We start from the raw sequence: 22,665 nt of genomic DNA, 5'->3' as shown, positions 1-22,665 counted from the left end.
TGTAATAAGCATTCAATCAACGAGGCGTCCGAACTAATCGATGTGAAACAAACCCGCAGACTAAAGCTTCACAATGGCTTCCATCAGAGATCAACGTTACAACAAACGTCTGAAAAGAAGACCAAAATGTATTTCTTAAAGCAATATTTTCAGCAAAAAATTTAAAAAGAAAATTAGAAAAAATAAGCAAAACAGAAACTGGCAGAATTCTTTCAATTATTTGCAGGATGTGGCTGGGCGTTGTTTTTTGATGAGGCAAAGGGACACAGAGCAGAGCTATTGATTTGTATTTTTGAAGTTGACTAAAATATACTGTAGTACCATGTCAGATGAAAAAAAAGTGAATGATGGTTTAATGTTTAATGTATGTGTGTGTACATCACTGTGTGCTGTCTGTATGAACCCAAAAAGAATTAAGTTAAATTTATGATTTGTCTCATTTATATCGGGAGAAGAAAAGAGAAACATCCAGAAACGTTTCTTTTTATTATTATTCTTAGTTTTGTAAATTACTTCACTAAACTAAGTAACACAGTTGTAGGGCATACCTGTGCCAAATCCATTTTGCTTGTGCAACACATTTAGTTTGGCTGCTGTACATATTGACTCCAGAGATGTACATATCAAAGCTGGAGAGCTAAAGGCAAACAGATGGCGAGGCGTGAAGTATTAATTTTGACCAATGCTTTAGTACTGGGGAGATTTTTCTTCCCTGCTATTGGCTGCAAACAGTGATGTCCCTGAGCCTCTGACCGGACTGAGGAAACGCTCAGGATCTCTTTGTTTATCCCTGTTCTTTAAAGCCTGATTCATATTTCATTGCACAATGGTGTCGCATGTCGGAAATAGCCGACTTACAAGCTCACAATTTGGCAAGGATGTGACACCTCGTGGTCTTGTAGGTCGGCTATATTTGCTGCGACGGACAATAAATTAGGCTTAGCACTAACATACCTATTCCATGGTTGAAAAATACATTTCTACAGGTTATGATTTTTTGGGGGTACGGTTTTCTCTTTTCTTTGAACTATCATAATGAAACTATTGTCTGAAAACAGAGGACGCAAACAAATGGAAATTTTGCATTTTCAATTTGATCTAAAAATAAAGAAAAGAAAAGAAGAAAAATCCAGTGAACATGTACACAGTCACATTTTTTAAAATTGCATGACCAGTAGCTAAAACATATAGTATGGGAATTTGAACTGGCTATACAAAAATGAAAAGACAAAAAAAGAAACGTAAAATGTTGTGATGTGTAATTTTGCTGTAGCACAATTTCTTGCATTATGTCCCCAGAGTGAATATTGCTGTTATGATCTCTTGAGACACCCTAGGGCTAAAAACTGGAACAATAATTAGTTTTTATTCAGTGTATTGTATTTGTATGCTATTTAATGTTGTGTATCCATCTCACCAAAGTTAGAAATGGAGAAAAGATGTAGACTACGCATGGAAAACATAAAATGAGAGGTGTTGTTTTAAATTACAGGGATGGAATTTAAGGTCTCATAAAGGTTGTATTTTTTATGAGAAATCATTGCTTCTAAATTGCCAAATCTGTTGTAGAGTGAAAATCTAGAGCAGATTGTCTTGCTTTGTTGCCAAGTTAAATATCAGAAGAAGAAAATAAGGAAATGCTTCCTTTCTCTGACTTATAAAGTATAAAAAAGAAAAAAGGAGCTTTGGAACATATGTGGAATGGGCATTTTGTGCATTGCAACTTCCAGACATTATCTGCATGAACTTGTATGTGCTTAAGCTCTATTGTGAGAAATTGTTCATTGTTTTTTCTGTCACAAGCTGTAGTACAATACCTCATACCTTAGACGTAGAGTAGCTGTATGGAAAATGTTTCTTTAGCTTGTAAAGCGCTGTAGCTTCAACATTGATCAACCTGATCGCCACATTAACCCTGGTGTCCCCATTTTGGGCATGTCGCTATAGGTGGAAATTCTCAAAAATAGCTTATGTCTATATTATATGCTTAATTTATACACATTTACACCTGGTGTTGTGCAGCAAAAATAGTGTATTGGCTATTTTTGTCATACAACAAAGGCTAAGTGGTTTATCTTTGAGCAGAATGCTCTCTTTCTCTCAGGCCCAGAACTAGGGTCACTCAAACTCCTTACCAAGACCATTTGGATCACCCCAGATCAGTAAACACGTGTGCAAATTACTACATCTTGTGACAATCTCTGACCTCATCGACGGCATTCTGACTGGGAACAATGGGGCAGTCTCGATACAAACACTGTACACAGTGCCATGTTCCTGATGCTGTTGGCTTTCTCACAATGGGTCCTTGTCAACCTTGGTTCTGGGTAGTTACATGGCGTGTAGACATTTCAGTTTCCAGTGCTAGCGTGCCAGATTCAATGGGGACGGTTTCACGAGGTGAAAGAACAAAGCAAAGCAAACATTGAATTTTGTCTGAGCACCAGCCAACCCGTGGGATTCCTCAATCCCTTCAAATGACCACCTCTGTCTTAAAGACTTCCCAGATTAATTGCAACCCAATTTATACTTATACATGTCTACACAGTAGCTTTCCAGAGTTTTGGTTGGCAACCACTGCCTTAGGAGAGGTCACCTGAAGGAGAGAGGAAAGTCACAGAAAAGCCAAAACTGGGGACAGGAGTCTCCGCCCTGCCTCCCTTATAACACCTGAATGAGTTACTGCCGTCTACTCAACCATGACGTATTGTGTTGCAAGCCATGTAATGGAGTTCTGTGTGTGTCTCTGTCCAGTGACATTTTGAAGCGCCATGATTTTAGTGGAGTTTTTAGTGAGTAGATGAACACAACACTAGAACTCGTATCCGGTTCTGTCTTTACAATACAACCGTCTTCCTGTAAGCTCAGATTTAGTCGACAATAATAAAAAATGAGAATTCTTGTTGGGAGTGATACTTGGTTTGAGTTTTTCCTTGGGGGTCTGTCACTGGGTGATACACACACAGTCTACTTTGATGGGTATGAATTATATCAGTGGTTCTCAACCTTTTCAGGCCGCGACCCCCCAAAATAATCATATTTGAACTGGGACCCCCACCCTGACAAGCACTTGGAATGTAGGAGTTGAGGCATTACGTTTTGTTTGACTGTACCGTAGATAAATATTGTGTTATATCAAATATTTATTTTAATTTTTTCAACTTTTGCCTCTATTTGACAATTTGGCCAATGTTTGACCAGTTTTTACTCTATACTTTATTAGTTACTTTTGATGCAGTAATGGTCTTTTTAACTAGTTATTAAAAAGGTCTTAAGGCCCTAAATCTTCACTCCAGTCATCTGGGGACCCCCAACAAATCTTATGGAGACCCCTACCCCCAGAACCACTGAATTATATCATGTCACAATGTTGACGATTCTGGCCAGTTAACCATCAATCAGTATTTGTAGAGATAGAATGATTACATCATGTCACCATCAAGATGTTTGTATGCTCAGCTCATTAGAAGTCAGCCATTTCAGATTGGAAACATCTACTCCTGCATAAAGAGGAGATGGGAGTCTTGCTACAGGTGGCTCAAAGTGAATACAATCTAACCACATGAACAATAGCATCCCAATTCTGTGGTGAACATTAAGCGAAAATAGACGATTTACAAGCTCACAACCGCAGTTATGCTTTGTGAGTTTGCAGATCGGCTATTTTTGGCAAAACATTAGCAGGGAAATAAAGAGAGTATCAAGTATAGACCCCTGTAAAACCCTTGACACATGAACCCTAACATCCCTATTCTGGACATGTCAAAATATGTGAACAGTCGCTGCAAATAGGCTAACAAATTCGGAAGAAATTCTGATCAGCGAGCTTACACGCGTTGAGTTTAGCAGATCTAAGATTTTTGCTATTTGACATACTACCAAGTATAAAGGGTTTAAGACTTAAATGTATCACTTGACAACTTAAACTTTTAATAAGTCAAGTACTACATTTGGCTCCAATATACACTTAAATTAAAGATACAATTGTGACTGATAACCATGAATGACAAAGATTTTTGTAGAAAATAGGCCTACTAGGGTTGGACAAAATATTTATTCTTACGATTATGTTACTTCTGACACTCGCAGAAGCAAACACACAGTACAAAATGTTGCCATAAAAGGAAAACAAATTGATGGAAAACATAATGAGTTGGCCCTAATCCAGTCCTGATTAACCTAAAAAGATCACAACACCACATACACACGGAGGAGACATTGGAATGTGATGTGATCGTTCACTGCTCCAAGTCAAGGTATAATTAAGCCCAAACAGGAGGAGAAAAAAAAACTAATTAAATAAAAGAAATAAAATATTTAATCAAATCATTGCAATATCTGAGACTCGGCCCTGAGATCTAGACACGGACAAAAATATTTAAAAATAATAAAACATATTTCAAATGCTGTATTTGGTACAACCATAGACGTTCAATGCACACACCTGCTTGAAATAAAACTGTTACATTGAGGATATAGCCTTTTTAGACACAACCATCAAATAGTCCCATTTCACAGCAACAAATAAAATAAATAATCCTTGTAAATCATTAGAATGGCACAAATCACAAGAGAGACGTGTTGTGGGTCAATGAGAAATGGGTAACCCCCCTCCCCCCGGTGTGAACAGGACATTTTAAGCTCTCTCAGCGTTGATGTCTGCTGGCGTATCCGTGTGACATTCAGCCACAGCTGTGATCCATCCTGCATCAGACCTCAAACACTGGTCCCAAGACAGAACAACACTGCCCCTAATGGAGCAATGCAAAAGTACTGTACAACATACAGACAGACATTTCACCAACACGGATCACAATGATGCCTCTAAAGTTGTGAAACAGAACACGGCTGGCGTAAGGTGCATCCAATCCCAAACCAGACTTAAACATCCATCCCTGGACATACAGGGAAAGTAGCTGGGTAACACATTTCAATATGCATTGTTCATAGAGGAGAGGTCCCAGGTTAGGTTTGTGCCTGTGTGCTCTGGAAGGGTGATCATTCTACCGGACCTTCTATTGTTTCCAGCAGAAAAATACATGCAAGCTGCCTTTAGTCACCATGGATGTCCAAAGGAATATACATACGGAGAGTTGTCTTATGTAAAACTGGTGGGGGAAAAACTAAACATAAAACTGAAAAGGACAGAACCAAACGGAAATTAAACAGGTTTGTCTTCAATACCAGAACAGCTATTCTTATCACGTTATTATCACATCCAACGTCAAAAGCAAGAGCCGTTAAAGCAACCCCAGAATTCAACTCAAACATTATTGTAAAAACGTGCATCTGACAGTTGAGTCTTTAACTCCAAGAAAAGTAAAGAAAAGACACATGTGCTTGGAAATGTATAGTATGATGTAACAATGAGTGAGAGATGTGCCACATTCAGTCAGCAATGTAGGCGTAGTGTTGGGTGCAAAGTCTGCAAACATTGTCACCAAAATATAGTCAGAAAACTGAAACAAGAAATAAACTATGGCTGTGGGCTGCCGTTCACCCACCAAGCAACCCAACAAAACCCCCACCTCCACCTGCTAACTGTGTACAAATGAACTACTCCCACGTCCACGTGTGAATGACTGTCTACAGGGAACACATTCAAGCCTGATGGAGATCAACAAAGTGCTTTAAGCGAACACAAATTATGAAAAGGCCCCATCATGACGGCGTAACCTGGTCATCAACGAGACAACCAGGTTCTCAGCATCTATGGTGACATACAGTAGCCATCATTAAAGCGCCCGGACCGAAGGAAGTATGAGACAGGGGTCAGTCAGCTAGAAAGACTTAATACTGCAGCTAGAGCATGACAAAAATAATTCATAAGGTGAGGCGCTGCTCCAAAGTGCTTCCTGCTAAAATCCTCTTATTTGGGGGGCGAGGGGGTGGGGTAACATTCAAACACACACAGAATTATTTCCCCTACATAACGCTGTCTTCATACCTGGCCGCCATCACATACCTAACCACTGACCATTAGTGCAAGTACTGTATGGATGTCGTGTTTTGTAGTTCTTTCTCCCCCGCTTTGCAAAACAAAACATAATGCCATGCATGAGAGATCAAATGCAAAAGCAAAAACCCTGTTAAGTTGAGAGCAACATGGCATTTTAAAAATGGATTGTGAAAGAAGTTAAGGGGTACAGTAGGTCACAAATTGATTGGGTTGTTCCCACACTCAACCCGACGTGACCAGCACTTCATTGACTGTCTTAAGTGGGCAGCGGGTACCAATAACTTAAAAAACAACTCGCATAAATCGAACCTCTTCAACAAGTGCTAAACGAGAAGCCATTAAGAAAACTCATGAAATAAATAGCAAAACAAGATAATCACATACTTAAAAGTCTTACAAAATTAAATATATTTGATTGTAATTCAGACTTAAATTATTTTTTTCTTTAAAGAGGGAGAAAGAAAAAAAAAATCTCATAAATAATTACAAAGCGATCAAGTCTGCAAAATATTTTGTATCCCTCTGTCCAACGGTGGCCTTCGTTTTGGAGGCCTGAATGTAAAACACCCCTTGATGGTCTCTTTTTAAAGTCCCTGCTCATTGCTGCCCCCCGCTGGTACCTTCTGACTTGACTGAGGGGGGAGTCGTGGAGCCCACAAAGGCCATGTCTTCCCAGCTGGAGTGACAAGGGTGACAGAACAGTATTATGAGGAAATGTAGTTAAGGTTCGCCAGTGCTTTCGCGAGCTGCCGAAAGTCTGACCGACGATCAATGGGATCCACAGTTCCACGGGCAGGAGAAATCCCCCCACATCTCCTTGCAAAATATTGCAGATGAATGTCTAGAAGAACAGGGAAAAGGAAAATACTCTTAGAGACGCATTTGTTTCTTTTCTTTTCTTCTAAAGGAATTCCTGCTTGAACAGAAATGGAGAGAGGAGGGATGTAACCCAGGTCTACAGCCAGATTCAAAGTCAACCCATGACAAAGACATTAAGGCTATGTCTAGCTATGCCCTGACTGATCTGATGTGATCTCCAAGATCGAAATTTGTTTCTTAAAAAGGTCAGGCAACATTCCGCTACCATCATCGTGGGACATACACATGTTCACCAGGGTCTGATGTTAACGTTTTTTTCCTACTAGCTCTGCGGGGTTCAAATCTACTTGCCCAAACAAAATGTCTAATCGCATGCATCCCCCAGACTGCATAGAATAATATCACATACTTGCATATTAAAAAAAGGCACTTGTTTTGCAGTTTTTAAACTGAATTTTGATTACGTTTTGCTGTTGTTAATATTGGACCCCTGGTTCTATATATATATATATATATATATATATATTAAGGCTGGGACATTAAAGTTATACCATGTAACTTTTTTTATAAAACAAATCTTAAAATTGTCCTAACTGTTAAATCGCTAAAGTTTTAGAACCCCCACTCTGTTATTTTCAGCTTCTGAAGCCTTCTCTTTATATGTTTTCTATGAGTTGTGAGGGGGGGAGAATTTCCCGGCAAAATGATGTCATCTCCCACATGATACACTACCGGCCAATCACAGCGCCGATCATACACCACCGGCCAATCACAGCGAGTCTTGCTGTCTCTAAAGGAAGTAGCTTCCCTCAGCAACTGTGTTTACATTGGTGAAGGAATCTTGCTTGCTACTCCCTCAATCCTGGTCTAAAAATGATGGGAGACGGCTCTACGGAATCGTATCGGCGAGGCGGAGGTGCTCGCGACGGCTGCGGGGGTCCGCGGCCGTCGCAATAAAAAAAAAAAGCAATACCGCTACTGACCACTAGTTGAGCAGCTTCCACAGTACAGCTTTAACTGATTAATTGCGATTAATTAATTACAGAAAATTAACGCGATTTAATCGCACTTAGTTTTTGCACCACAGAACCTTCCGTTTCGGGAATACCGATCATAGCGATGCACCAACCAAGAAGAGACAACAAACGCAAAAGGAGAAGTAGCCGATCAGAGCGCTTTGCTTGGCCCAGTAGATGCGAAATTTAGATTTAAAAAACTCACTCGTCGATTCACTCGTACAACAAAATGTGTTTTACTTGAAAAAAATGCTTCTCAGGTCAAATATCGTAATGGGCTGGGATGCGATGAAAAATTTTAATCTAATTAATTACAGGCTCTGTGATTAATTAATCGCAATTAATCGCATTTTAATCGCATATTTGACCTGAGAAGCATTTTTTTCCAGTAAAACACATTTTGTTGTACGAGTAAATCAACGAGTGAGTTTTTTAAATCTAAATTTCGCATCCACTGGACCAAGCAAAGTGCTCTGATAGGCTACTTCTCCCTTTGTGTTTGTTGTCTCTTCTTGGTTGGTGCATCGCTATGATCGATATGCCCGAAACTGAAGGTTCTGTGGTGCAAAAACTAAGTGCGATTAAAATGCGTTAATTTTTTTAATCACGTTAATTTTCTGTAATTAATTAATCGCAATTAATCAGTTAAAGTCCCAGTCTTAATTATATATATATATATTTTTATTTATTTTTCCCCCAACTCCATTGTTTAATTTTTTAAATTCTTCATTAACCATAAAGGAATTTGATTTGATTATGTGCCAACCTTGATTAAAAGACAATCAAGTATAAAAAAAATTGCACCTGTGCGAAGTGAGCGGTGCAAACTAATTCCTGCGCAAATCAGTGTTGATAGGCATGCATGGCAATATTCTTTTTGTTGTGTATGATGTCAGTCTAGAGGTCTGCTCAGATTATATAAGTCTTTATTGTCATTTCTCATCAGTTAGTTGACCAAGCTACGGATTGTAGCTTGTAAGAGTGTCATAGTGTAATGATAAGTGACCTTATTTACCTCCAGAGAGGCGAGAAGAGGCCAGAAGATGAATATTTTAGTTTTTCAAAGTCTGTTCATTTGTATTTTAAACTTGTATTAGCTGCCTATCATTTATAACCTGTAAGATTTTCCACAGTCTGTCTAAAAGTGTGGTTATTTTATCGCTTATAAGTGATATTCATCTAATATATTTTTGAAATTCAAGGTTAGCACCGCTCAATAATTTTTTATGACGTATTTTACGCGGCCTAAACGCGTTATGACGTATTTTACGCGGCCTAAACGCGTTATGACGTATTTTACGCGGCCTAAACGCGTTCTAAATCAGGGTGAACCAATCGAGTGCCTCTGTGACTATGACATCATGGACAGATCAACAGAATCGAAGTGTTTCATTGGTCTAGCGAACTCATGTCATCATCATTTGTGACATCATAGTTTTGGTAAAAAAGCGGTCTATAGGAGCGGTTAGCACTGCTCAAAAATACCGTAGGGTCATAGACATATTTCTACTGTGGTCCTGTACTATGAGTTTGTGATATCCTTGCATGCAACCTGGCCAAATTAATGTTAATTAGGCAATCAGTATATGTTTGTGTCCGGTGTACACCAGTGATTTGATGACATGACTCATCTCTCCAGACATCGTCCCGCAAGCCAGACTGTTGCCTCCCACAAATTTCAAATGCTTCTGTCATACAGTCTGGAGCACAGAAGCTTTGAAAATGATCAAGCGATAAAGCGGATGCGAAGCCTCCTCCCCACTTCTGTTTAGTCTTTACAGTCACACAAATGTATCCCAATATAAATCAGAATCATCGAAGCATATACAGTATAGCTTGCTGCTATCGTGAACAGAAATTACGAACAGATGACAGATTCCTGCCTCAGATTTTGGGTGGTGACACAATATGTCCATACTGTATATGGGCATTCCCAGATATGGGCTTAATATTGATGACATCAGGGATCTCCATATATGGGTATAAAAGGGACAAGGACGGAATTCTTGGCCATCAGAGATCTTGGCCATATATGGAGAATGACATGAGGCGTGGCGGACAGACACGATCTGCAGGTTTTCATACTAAATGCGACCTACGGTTGCAACAATAAATCTGAGAACTGACGTCATTCGCTTTGAAGAACAGGATTGTTATGCGAGTTTCACCATACAAACAGACACTCGCACTTATGATGAACATGCAGCAGGGAGAGAGACCATGATCATCAAGTACTCGCACAAATGCAACAACGTGCAATGTTAACTCGCAAACTAATTTGTGTCGCAAGTCTGCAGCCTTGCCTTACAGCTGCTTGTTTTGACAGGCTGCCTTGACGACGGATCATGTGTTAACAGTGCAAGTGGCTTGTTGCAACACCAGCATCTGTAAAAAAAAACAGCTCTAGCAGTGATTTTCAACCATTTTAATTTCAGGGACCCCCAGTTTGACATGCATTAGGCTACGGAAACCCATTTAATGTCATCTCTGGGGCCCCAATTTATATTGTAAAAGCAATGTTAATTTAACTCTGACAGTGTACAAATGGAACACTGTGAGAGTTACAGACCCGTAAGGGTCCATTTGGTTCCTAACTATCATTTAGCTGGGCCCACCTGGAACTCCCTCAAGGACACCTGGGGGTCCCCCCGGACCCCACTTTGAGAACAAATGGTTTTCGTGATCAAAAATACCAGCAGTCAAGCAGCCACTGGTAAAGTGAGAGGCGTATATTATATATATTTTTTCTTTAATGTACGTATAAGTGCACAATGTGCAGCTGTATTATTTAGGAAATGTAAAGATTGGATCGGGACTGTATCAGACAGCAGGAGCAGGCACTCTATATTTAATGTGTCAGTTCTGGGTCAAAACAAAAACCTGATTAGGACATCGCTGGTTGCGAGTGTATCTACAGTACACAGCTAAATCCACTGAGGACTCTAATGAATGAATGTGGAACATGTACTAAAACCACTGGTTCTCAAAGTCAGATCCGGGGACCACCAGGGGTCCAAATGGACCCTTACAGATCTGTTAACTCTCAGAGTGTACTTGACGAATGGAGTCCCGCACACTGTCTTCACTTACAAGGCAACGTATCAGTTGTTCAGACCGGCGTTGCCTAATAAAGACAGTGTTCCGACGCACCTGTCCTCGTAGGTGTGCAAAAGGACTTCTCTTCTAACTCTGAGAGTGTACACATGCTATAAAGGACACCCCCAGCGATGCAACAACCAGACTGGGACTGATTGTATGTTTTAAATCAGATTGGATCAAATAAGTGTACAGCTGCTTTATCCATGTCAGTTTAATTAGTTACATGTTCTAATCCTTTCAAACCCATTACTCTGCCGCATGAGTCAGCCTTATCTTGATGGATTGTGACTGGTGCCTTTTAGTCATACCCTGCAAAACACTGAATATCTTTGAAAGTAATGCCGTTATGTGGCCTCTGAAGGTGGTGTGGTACATGAGACACGTGCAGTTATTTATAGGTAGTTGGGCAGAGACCTTGCATGTTCTTCCTTGAATGAATGCCCTACTTCGTCATACAAGAGTGTCACACAAAAGTAGTGAAAATGGCAGAGCTACTAGTTGTGAGCTTGTACTTACTGTACGGCTATTTTCATTATTTTCTGTAAAAAAACATGGACATACAAGGTTTCCACACGACTGCGACATCAGACATCATGTTACTTACCACATAAGGCTCGGTTCGTCACCTGTCTTCATTCTGTCTGTTTCCAGGGGGGGCTTTCAATGTCTTGTACTAAGGGGGGAAGGAAAGAAACCAGAGCTCAGTGTGCAGGAAACTATCACCACAGGGATGTTTCTAAGAGACTGATTCTACAAATGCCTTCCAAAAATCAGTAGTTCTCACACTTCCAGGATTAAAAAAAAAAAAAAAAAAAAACTATTTTTTTAATATCCAACGCAAAAATCTGGTGCTTTCCCGGTTATAATGGAGAAGTTTAGAGAATCTGAGCTATACAAGTTCACAAAGAATGCATAGTGATTTGACAAGTTGTGAACTTGTAGGTCGGGTATTTTTGAATAGCCAATATATAAAATAGGGCTTAAGTGGTTAAAACATTCTTTCTTCTGCATTCTGAGAAGAACTATCGAACATCTCCAGATATTAGAATACTACTACTAATAATATTTTTTGTTAAAGAGCTCTATATTCTGAAAATAATCATGGCTATAGAATGTTTGTTCAGTAACAAGAGTCTCTCCAGCTCTTTAGTTAACAGAAAATGCATTTTCAGGTTGGTGTACCAATTGTATCCAATCAGGAGAGAGAAATGGAATGGAATGGAACACTAAGTTTTTCTGTTTATTAAGCTGGAGAGAAACTTTGTTCTTTTCAGCAAGTTATTTTGTTCTTAATGGTGACGATTAAAAGGATCAGTATGTCTGTTTAGACTAGAGAAATGCCTACTATAAACTGGCCACCACCTTGCATTGCCTATGTAGCTCACCTATCAACTGCTTCACAAGAACAATGATGGTGAGATTCATAAAAAAAAGGAAAGGCTGCATTATGAGAATGTGAGCTTACTAAGGCTATCGCTGATGATCTGCATGTTACAAATATGTTACAAATAAACTAAACTAAACTAAATGACAAAATATAACATCCAATGAATGAGAAGGCAAATATTAGAATAGTTGATTATTCATTACTATTTGCAATTATTCTTGCTTACCTTGTGCTTTTTGCACTTCATGGAGAAGTTTTCCTCTGTTAGCACACAGCCTGCAAAGACGAAAATGTAATGTGAATCGAGGATACTACGGTGACTCACCCAGACGATTTAGGCAAAAGTCAAACAGCCCTCACAAGATAGTTTAGCCTATATGGCTGCAATAATAACAGCATGTAATAGAGCACAAAAGAGCTATTTGCAGGAAACACACGTGCACACACTTGTAGACACAAACACACGCAAGCACTTGTTCCCAGGTAACTACACCCTTTTAATATGGCAATAAACCTAATACGCTACTCACGTCTGAGTCACATTTTTCAAATAACTCCAGAGAAGCATAAACTGAAGGTGGGTCAGCACCAACACAGGATTTAAATACATTATCTATTAGCACTAGCATTTTCTTTTTATACAATTCCAAATCTTTTTAAAACACTGAACAATGTAACTCTTGTACTGCACTGCAACAAATCCATGCTGAGGACAAGTGTGCTTAAATCAGCTCAGGGTCAGACTGCTGTCAGGACACAGTAGTCAGCTGTTACTACCAGCTTGGGACAGACAATGTAAAACTAACGGATGTTAACACAGACTTGGACACACGCACACCCACAGCAAGAGTAAGAACTGTACAAACGTTTTTCCTTATTGAAATCATATTATATTATTGGCTAATCATATTGGACTACTGTATGACTATATGACTGTGTGCTGGATACACTCACCTGACTCCAGAGCACATCTATAGTGATACTTGCAGGGGCAGCCTTTGAAAAAGCAGCCCAGTGTAGCACCTGAGCCGTGGCAGGCGGAGCACATCTGAAAACACAGCCGAACCATCCCCCCAAAAAGAAACATCTCAAGTCAGTTTTTTGGTGCAGATCAAAGACAAAGCATTTCTCTTTTTTGTAACAATCAGACAAAGTCATGACAAGACGAGGCAGAATTGGCAGACATTAGGGCTGGGCGATATAATTTGTATTTGTTTAATAGTGAAAACAGACGATCTACAAGCTTTTTTGCTCACCACTATTGTACTGTATAAAATACAGGGCTTGAGTTCTTAATCAGACATTTGTTCATAGGTAAGTTATCACAAAAGAAACCCTGCTTATCGATTATTTAATTAACCTACATAAGCAACATTAAGTTGGTTAAAACATTTGCTTTTTATATATTTATAGTTAATTGCCATGCCCTAGAAGACAAAACAACTAATAATTAATTTCCTGACTAACCACAAAATAGATATGCGTTTGACAACAATCCGGAATTACTGGCCTCCCAACTTTACCGTTTCCTGGGCAACCACGACAGCCTCCTCCAGCCCGTAGACTTTGCCCTTCACCAGGAACACACCCGCTGACCAGATGCCGCAGTCCTCGTGGAACCAGTACTCGCAGGGCTCCAGGGGCACAATGGGGGGGCTGTACCAGTCCTCCTCTACCTCTGTGGGCTCTGTATCCACCCTGGCCCTCTTAGCTTCAGGGCTGCCACAAAGCCTGCCATCAGCTGCCCACCACTGACTCCCCGACGGGCCCTTGCGCTTCAACCGAGGCCCTTTCGGCTTGCGCTGCCACAGTGTCAGGGGGTGAGCACAATTTCTGCCCCTCTCGCTGCATAACGAGGAGTCAGAATCGCTAAAGTCCTCCTCGTCTTCCTTAAGGCCAGGCGTGCTTGCTGGGGTTTTGGTGCTGGGCTGGTAACCCTCAGGGTAGTATGGCCCGTGGAGGTCCCCCAAGTCCATGGCATTGGCCGACTCTCCGCACAGGCAGCAGACTAGCGCGCGACGTTGCTCACTGTGGGTGGAGGCGCGGCCAAGTTGCAGACAGGAAGTGCTGGGCACAGCTCCTGAGATAAAGCCTCCAGAACGGACCAACTGTTGGCCTTTTTTCAGCCGTGACTGCTCCTGCTCAGGGTAATTGATGACAGTGCACAGTGCCGGGGACAACTGCTTGACTTCCAAGCGGATGAACGGGGAGAAGGCATCCAGCCGTTTGTTCCTTTTCTCTTCCTTGTAGTTGACATATTTCAGCTTGATCTCGGGCTCTATAGGTGAGAAGATGGAGTTCTGCATGGGTCTGAATTTCTGTCTCTTCCTCTTCTTTTTCTTTGGGGGTTGGGACACCTTAGTTTTCTGAGAGGTTGGGGAGGTTCTGCTGCCTGCAGTATTGTCTTTGTGCTTGGCGGGGCTTTTCTTTGGAGATTTCGCAGGCGGTGAGGATATCCTAACTGCATTGATCTCCGCTGTCAGAGCACGGCGTGAAACGTGCTTGGACTGCCTCGACGACTTTTTGTTTTTAGAAAACTGAGGGTTGGACTTCAACGATGGCTCAGGAATCATGCCATGGTTTGCCTTCGACTTGGACTTACTCGACGACTTATTTTGTTTAGAAAACTGAGGGCTGGACTTCAACGATGGCTCAGGAATCGTGTCATGGTTTGCCTTCGACTTGGACTTACTCGACGACTTCTTGTGTTTAGACAACTGAGGGCTGGACGTCAACAATGGCTCAGGAACCGAGCCATGGTTTGCCTTTGACTTGGACTTGTTGTTTACATGAAAGTAGGGGCTGGGCTCTGGCGATTGTTTGGGTTGTGAAACATTGTTCTTAGACTTCTTGCGGACAGGTAACCGAGGACTGGGCCTTTTTGGGGGTGTGCTGCTGTGTGATGTTTTGGAATCATTGATGGTCTCACATTCCGAAAATGGCTCAGGAATTGAGCCATGTTTTGCCTTTGACTTAGACTTGTTGTGTACATTAAAGTAGGGGCTGGGCTCTGGCGATTGTTTGGGTTGTGAAACATTGTTATTAGACTTCTTGCGGACAGGTAACCGAGGACTGGGCGTTTTAGGGGGTGTGCTGGAATCATTGATGGTCTCACATTCCGAGGTAGACTGTTTGCAGATGTCAGTGTTGATGCCGTTGGGTCTTTTTCTCTGCCTCTGCGGCGTTGCCGCTTTCAGTTTGGTCTTTTTGGCTGAGACAGGTGCTTTCACGCTGCCTTTCTTTTTTGAGCTGTCTTTCTTAGGACTCACTACTTTAGAAATGCTAGCTGTGTTTGGGGAGGCCTTGGGTTTTTTAGCAGTGTGAATGCATGCCAGTGGTTTGTGCCTACCGGCATTAATGTTCATGACAATTGCCTCCAACCTCATCCCTCTACCGGAGCGCATGGGCAGCTCCTTTTTCTGAAAACTCTTCTGCAGTGCCGGTGCCTTCCCGTTTAGGTGAGGAAGCGTGGATTTCTTCTTGGGTTTCTTCTCCACAACCTCTGACAGGAAGTCATCATCCTCTGTCAGGTCGATTAAAGGCTCCAGGACAGCCTTTCGTCGACTTCCTGTTGACTTGTACCTGTTGCTGGTATCGGCCGTCGTCACCGCAATGTCACCGCCAGACCTTGCACCCAACAGGGCTGAAGGCTGGATGGGCTCTCCTCCGTTTACCCTGTCCCAGATGGGCTCCTCGGCTGTCCCCACAAGGGGGTTGTCCGCACTGGGTGAGCTAGAGGCCTCAGGCAGCGAAAACACATCCTCCACTTCATCCAGTGAGGTAGCAGAGGGGGAAACAGGGTCCTCAAGAGGACTGATGTAGCTCCTACTCAGTGAACAAAGGTCTCTAGCGTGCATGCCATCCTGGATGACCACTTGCCCTGGTGTTCCAGAAAGGAGGAAGAGAACTGTGGGCTCCCCAATGTTAGCAGCAAGGGTGTCGGGCAAAGGCTGAATGCAGGCTCCAGGATCTGACCAACTGTCACGTTGACCAGTGTCCACACCCCCACCGTTTACTGTATCCTGAGTAGTGCAGTGTTCTATCCTGCTTTGTAGACATGTATCCTCATTGCCATTAATGGAAACAACCCCCCCATTGAACTCATGAGATTGCTGTGTTAAACATACTCCCACTGCATTCTCAATCCCTTCCTGAGCCTGGGACAAGCACTGAAAGAGTTCTGTCTGTGTGGCAAGGTCCAGAGGACTATCATTTTGCTGTAAGTAGTGTTGGCTCAGAGCACAGTCGGCCTCCTCGAGCCCCTTGTCTGACTCATAAGAAGGGGGCAGGGAGAACTTTCCGATAGACGGTACGCCATATAGTGCCGAATGCTGAGACAGAGAGTCATGAGTGGAAAATAGGTGAGACCTGCTCACATAGGAGAGGGTTACTGTAGTGTTGGAGAAGGCATTGTCTGGTTGAATCTGATCCCCTGTAGCCTGTAGTCTGCTGTCCGAGGGGGCCGTATCTGAGAAAGGTAGTCCAGTTACGCTGTTCCCGGAGTGAGGGTACCAGTTGGTGTTCCTAACAAATTGTAGGGCCTCCATGGAGCTGGCATTGAGGATGCATTCCTCACTTTGTCCGGCAAGGTTGATCACAGTGGGGATGCTGCAGGTGGAGAGGTCCTGGGGCTGTAAATCATCTAAGCTCCCGGGTGGTTGCTCCATAGCAACTACAATGCAACAGAGAAGAGAAATAAAGTTAACAGGTTAATGATATTTTTTTAGATTTGACATTATAAAAAAGTTAGCTAGGTTTCAGTTGGCCATCAATTTACTGTATTTGAAGTGACCTACCGATAACAACCTATTTGGCTGCTTCCCCCCAGCTGTTGTTTCAGTGGTTTTCAACCAGTGGTCCTTGGGGGTCCAGTTGGTCCCCTGCTAAATGATGGAGAGTTGGTAACCAAATGGACCATTATAGATCTTTAACCATAGAGTTAAAGTATTTAACTCTTGAAGTGTAAAACGACACCAAATGCACCCGTAAGGGTCCATTTGCATGATTTCGTTTTATGCTCTCAAGAGTTAAATCATTGTTAAACGGCTAGGGTTAGGGTTTACACAATTAGAGAATGTAGAAGACTTGTTATTTTGATCAAGGTTTACCTGTTATCACCCCTATGGCACCACATCAACACAGCATGAATTGTGGACAAAATCTTATCCAAAGACAACAAAAAATAGTTTAGGGTCTGAGTGAGAGGCTAAAATCTCATCGAATGGTGGTCCGCGGCTCAAATGCCGAATAAACAATGGACCTTGACGTGAAAAAAGGGGTTTCAAAGCCACTGTTCTAAAGTGCTACAAGTCCCAAAGCAGCGGAACCAACGCAGATAGCGTTACGGGACCGGCCTGTCCTCCTCACAGCGTATATCAGAGCCAACTGTCTGGCGTTAAGTTAACCTTAGCCCTGTAACGTGGAGCTCGCATTTAAATCACACGGAACGTCGCGTATCGCTAGCTTAAAAATAGTTTATGCTCGAGGACATCTCACTCGTTGAGGTCGCGAGGGTGACAACAAGATGCCATGTCCCAAATAATCAGCCGCGACGCCGGCCGACGACAACATCGTCTCAGGCGAACTCGTTCCACCGTCCCGAGTGCTGCTCACGCTGGTTAGCCAGCAGCTAATGCTAATGGTAATGCTAATGCTACAGCAAGGCCCCAGTGGGATGGATCGGATGAAACAAAGACAAGTATTAGGGCTGCTGCGTTGCTGCGGCTGTTGCTGCTCAGTGGTGGAAAGTAACTAAGTACGTTTACTCAGGAGCGTTAGCGTACTTACAGTACAATTTTGATTTTTGCAAAAGATTTGTATACGTTTTATACATTTGAAAACTTAATTCTGCATAATGAGTACTTTTACTTTTGGTACTTTAAGTTAAGTACATTTTGATGCAAATACTTTTGTACTTTTTCCAAGATTTACATCACTGCCAGCCAGCATCTCTCCCAGAGTGGCGTGTAAAGTAACAAAGTAAATTTAGGCCTACACTTAGGAAATTGAGGTACTTTTACTTTACTGGAGTACTCCCAATTTCCAGTCCTTTTACTTCTACTCGGATTACTCACAAAGGCAAATATTGTACTTTTACTCCACTAAAAGGTGTACACACCTCTATTCAGAAACACCTCTATTCAGAAGATTGACTTCCATTATTCTAAATAGAGGTGTCATGTCACCTAACCCTAACTTAAACCCTAACCTCAGTGGGGGTATTTAAGTTGGGGTGTTTCTGAATAGAGGGCTGCCCCCCAGGCCCCAGCTCCCCTACATACTTTTATGCATTTGATATAGTACACTAGGTAGTAGGTTAGGTTGGCAGAAAATGGGGAGAGGTAGGGAGTGACACGCAGCAAAGGCCGTTGGGATCGGGACTCGAACCCGTGACACGCTATCAGGCTAGTGAGCCTAGGCAGCGACGTTCTGGCCTGGGCCTTAATTGTGAATCAATTTTATTTTTAAATGTGGTCGCAAAAAGCTCAAAAATAAATGTAATTCACATCTGACCCTATGTTTGTATGCCCAAATGATGCTCAATCGTGATTTGTAAATCCAAGTCATAGTTGATACATGGGGATGGGGTTAATGTTTTTGAATGGCATATTTAATTTTTTATTCTTTCACATTTTGAAAATATAATTTAGTTCCAGAATATAGCAACAAATCTGGTAGACAACTTATGATCCAACTATGGTATTGGTGCCTGTCAATTTGTAAATGCTGGCCTTAGGCTTGGGCCTACGTGTTTTCTCCAGACATCAATGTAGTGTTGATCTACAGGAGTAATGGTCGAACTTAAATCTTTTTGTGTGGAAAAATCAATTCTAATCGAGTTTGTGATTGCAGTGTAGGTAGGCTGGCAGTACAACTCGATAAACACACAGAACAAGGGTGCAAAAATATTTATTGCTAATAAACCTTTGTCAGTTGGTGTACATTTGCTGTATATTTACAATAATAGAGTACAGAGGAATGGGCATGTGAGACAACAATCCAAAACATTTAAATAAATACAAAGGGACTGCCATGAACAATACTACAAACATAACCACCTCCAACAACTCCTATACAGCTGACCCAAAGATTGCAGCAAGAAAAAAAGAAAAAAAAAGTCTATATAAATTTTCATATATATATTTATATTATAATCAGTGAATCAGATACATATGCATTCAGCAGTCAACCTTTTCATGGATAATCTAAAATGGGTGAATTTAAGCCATCTATGATGATCACCACATAGAAGCAAACAGCCAATGAAGCGACATCCAATGCAGCAGACAGTTTGCAGGCAAACATTTTCGTCCCACGGCTTGTTTATCGAGTGACACTGTCATCTGCGATGAAATGATAACGGAACGGTACTGGGGGTTCTCAACATGTGCATGCCGACCACACCTATCATAATGTGCAGGCATGAAGGCCGAACTAATTCCTCAGGTTGGTTATGCAAGTAATTATTCGATCATTAACATGTAGATTGTTGTGTGTAGCCATTAAACATCACACTTATTCCTTTGGCTAGCAACACAGTCTACAGAGTTAAAACAGTAGCTTACACAGTCAGGGTTTTAGTGTATGCATGGTAGATGCTCAATTAAAAACAGTACACAATATTTACAGTAAGATTTTAACAATAAAAAACAAAATGTCACAGTAACTGAAGTGCATGGAATGCGGACACTATAGACATGAAATTCAAACTTCATACCATGATTTCTTTTTTCAATAATATATGACTTGTGTTTTGTGACCAGTGTGTAGTATTTCTAAATAAGTAATTACAGAGCTAAAATATAGTGGGCCTCTAAACATGCAGCAAGTTAGGCAGGCCATTAACGTGTCAATGTCAGAACTCCTTAGTGTCTTTGTTTTCAAACAGGTGGAGTCTCTGTTCAGCTGTCAGTCCTTCCTTTAGACTCTGGAGAAAGACAACATAAGAGAAAGAAAAAACAGGGAATTAAGACTGATCAGGGAACAACACGTCTTTGCTTTGGTAGAGCCATGGCATTCCTTAGCAGGCAGTGGCAGTCAAGTGCTTCACAACAGTGCTCATCTATTTATTGTTAACACGTGCTTAACATAACGCACAATATGGGTGAATGCATTCATCTGAACAGTGCAGAGAGACAAAAACTTCACTTGTGACCCCAAAGCCTTCTACACACCGTGTGGCACTTGGGTAATCTATAAGTCATAAAGGTGTAAACTGGTAAAAAATTAAAATTGTTATGAGTGATGTGATAGGACAAACAGATCAAATTGTATTGCAAGCCACACCGACCACTAAATACTAAAACCCACAACTATATGAAAAAGATCAATGCTCTGTGGGAACTGAACGCAATTTCTTCTCATCAGCCTGCAGCCTGGGACGTAGGGGCATTTGTGTTTAACAATGTTGAAATAGTGACACCGTCAGAGCCACACAGTGCTTTGAGAGGTGAAGGACTACAGGAAGTGGTTCACACTGGTGGAGGGGTCCGGTTGGTTTACCTAAAAGGAGAAGGGTAGAAGGCCTAAACGTCTTCAGCAGCCCTAACTGTCCCAGGGCATGTCACGATTCACAGACTGAGAACAGAAGGGGGGGAAAAGAACAAAACACACCAGCAAGCGTGTGTTAAGCAACTACAGTGTTACTGCTAAAACAAAGACCATAATTATGAAGGTGCAGCATTTTATGGTCATTCTAAGTTTTATGTGTGTGCAACTTGGCAATGATATTGCCATATGTGATGCGCCATTCAATAATACAGGTAATTAAACAATTGACCTGTAGATGGCAGTATGGCATGCTGCTACATCACTTGTTTATTGTATTTAACTCTAAATCCTGCTGTTATGAGAGACCTCTACTGGCAAAAGCAATCACTGTTCAAAAAAGACAATCATTTCAGCAATCCAGTTTAATGCAGATAAAATTCTAATAGAAAGGAAACAGCTACAGTAGATGGGTTTGACTAGCAATGGCCTCCAAGTGTTATTCTAATACAGGGGTTCTCAAACCTTTTTATATCACGACCCCATATTATGAGGGATTTTTTGTTTCAATTTTTTTACGATTTCTCAATAGAAAAAAAAAATGCAAATAGGCGACCCCAACAGCACCTTCCCATGACCCCACTTTGGGTCGTGACCCAGAGTTTGAGAACCGCTGTTCTAATAAAAAGGAAACCGCTAAAGTAGATGGGTTTGAGGACTAGTTAATGGCCTCCTAGCGGTTGGGAACCTACCTTTGACCTCATGGTGCGCTCAGAGCGTTTAGCTGCAGCAGCTGCCATCTTGAGGATGTCTGGGTTGCTTTTGGACTTCATTATATCTAGCGAGGAGAATGGACACTTAAATAGCACGGTACCTCTGGCAAGTGAGACGAGACAAAGAGCATTGTTCTGCACAGTGTAATGCAGGGGTCTTCAACAGGGGGTACAGGACCCCTAGGGGGTCCTCAGAGTTACCACATGGGGGCTGCCAAATCTTTGTGTGATAGGATCATGTTTTTTACATTAATCACTTGAACCCTAGTATCCCTATTCTTAGTGAAACATTAGCCAAAAAATAGCAGATCTACAAGCTCGTTGTGAGCTTATAGATCGGCTATTTTTTGGCACAGAGGTATAGGGAAAAGAAGAGCAGACTAGTATGTATTGACAGTTCAAGTGGTTAAATATATGAATCTACCATAACCTACACAGATGATAGTGCTGTCAAACAAGTCTAGCTGTATAAGAAACTCATGAACATTTAAAATCTGCAACACAATTTTATACGATATGTAGTGGGGGTCCCTGCTTCATCTCTCTCTCAGCTAAGGGGTTCTTGGCCTGAAAACGTTGAAGACCCCTGGTGTAATGGCAATCAATTGATTTGTAGTGTGAACATTTTCATACCGTAGCCTCCTCTCTCCACCTCCTCTAGAGAGGGCTCCCCTAGTGCCTCGTGGGCCAGCTGCAGCTGGTCTCTGAGCCGACCCAGATCCCGCTCTGCTTTGGCCTTGACAATGCTCAGCTCTGTATAGATGTCCTTATACTTATCAGTTGCATATTTCTTGTCCTGTATACACATACACACGCACAAAGATCATGGATGAAGGGTTACTCATATGTATTATCTGCATTGTTTACCCTTAACTTCGTGAATGTTTCCCCAAACGGTGCCTAAGAAAAGTAAGGGGATTTTCATCCTGAAGTGCCTGAGAAGGAAGCCACTTAGTTGAGCCTGTGTTCAAATAAAGAGAAACCTACTCTTTGGGCAGACTGGAGTTCATCTTTCAGCGAGTTGATTTCCTGCTTCAGGTACTGGACCTCAGATTCCTTCACCCTCAGCATCACCTGGCATGCAGAAAAGACATGTAACTTAACACCGAGCAATACTGATCTTTA

General features: G+C 41.7%; 2 protein-coding genes across 5 annotated transcripts in view; both read right to left on the bottom strand.

Moving 5' to 3' along the window:
- Positions 1-6,330: 6,330 nt before the first annotated feature.
- On the bottom strand, positions 6,331-17,870 carry LOC308303535 (uncharacterized protein). 2 transcript variants are annotated; one of them, XM_080747923.1, is made up of 7 exons: positions 17,389-17,870; positions 17,077-17,163; positions 13,804-16,952; positions 13,235-13,328; positions 12,507-12,556; positions 11,498-11,566; positions 6,331-6,800 (listed from the first exon to the last, which is right to left on the bottom strand). In XM_080747923.1, exons 3-6 carry the CDS (start codon positions 16,945-16,947, stop codon positions 11,516-11,518), a joined length of 3,339 nt encoding a protein of 1,112 aa, XP_080604049.1. In that variant the 5' UTR covers positions 16,948-16,952; positions 17,077-17,163; positions 17,389-17,870; the 3' UTR covers positions 6,331-6,800; positions 11,498-11,515. The 2 variants fall into 2 exon arrangements, with proteins under 2 accessions (XP_080604049.1, XP_080604050.1); XM_080747924.1 differs by having other exon boundaries at positions 17,077-17,160.
- Positions 17,871-19,173: 1,303 nt separating this feature from the next.
- Positions 19,174-22,665, bottom strand: part of LOC308303676 (myosin phosphatase Rho interacting protein) — a 39,836-nt gene continuing 36,344 nt past the window's right edge. For all 3 annotated transcript variants that reach the window (XM_080748131.1, XM_080748132.1, XM_080748133.1), the window contains 5 exons: positions 22,528-22,614; positions 22,174-22,336; positions 21,520-21,605; positions 20,783-20,857; positions 19,174-20,207 (listed from right to left, as the gene is read on the bottom strand). In XM_080748131.1, coding sequence (XP_080604257.1) covers positions 20,825-20,857; positions 21,520-21,605; positions 22,174-22,336; positions 22,528-22,614 — 369 coding nt within the window. In that variant the 3' untranslated portion in view covers positions 19,174-20,207; positions 20,783-20,824. The remainder of the gene's footprint in view (positions 20,208-20,782; positions 20,858-21,519; positions 21,606-22,173; positions 22,337-22,527; positions 22,615-22,665) is intronic.

Source organism: Nannobrachium achirus, assembly GCF_963921795.1.
Source record: "Nannobrachium achirus genome assembly, chromosome: 18".
Classification (NCBI taxonomy): domain Eukaryota; kingdom Metazoa; phylum Chordata; class Actinopteri; order Myctophiformes; family Myctophidae; genus Nannobrachium; species Nannobrachium achirus.
This window is presented reverse-complemented; position numbering and strand designations above follow the sequence as displayed.

Bases quoted from the DNA above. Each gene is read 5' to 3' on its own strand.
- LOC308303535 (XM_080747923.1), bottom strand. From the start codon at position 16,947: ATGGAGCAACCACCCGGGAGCTTAGATGATTTACAGCCCCAGGACCTC. The intron at 12,557-13,234 runs GTGAGTGTATCC...TCGTCTTTGCAG, and splicing joins TAGATGTGCTCTGGAGTCAG to GCTGTGTGCTAACAGAGGAA. The intron at 11,567-12,506 runs GTAAGCAAGAAT...TTCCCCCCTTAG, and splicing joins TGAAGTGCAAAAAGCACAAG to TACAAGACATTGAAAGCCCC.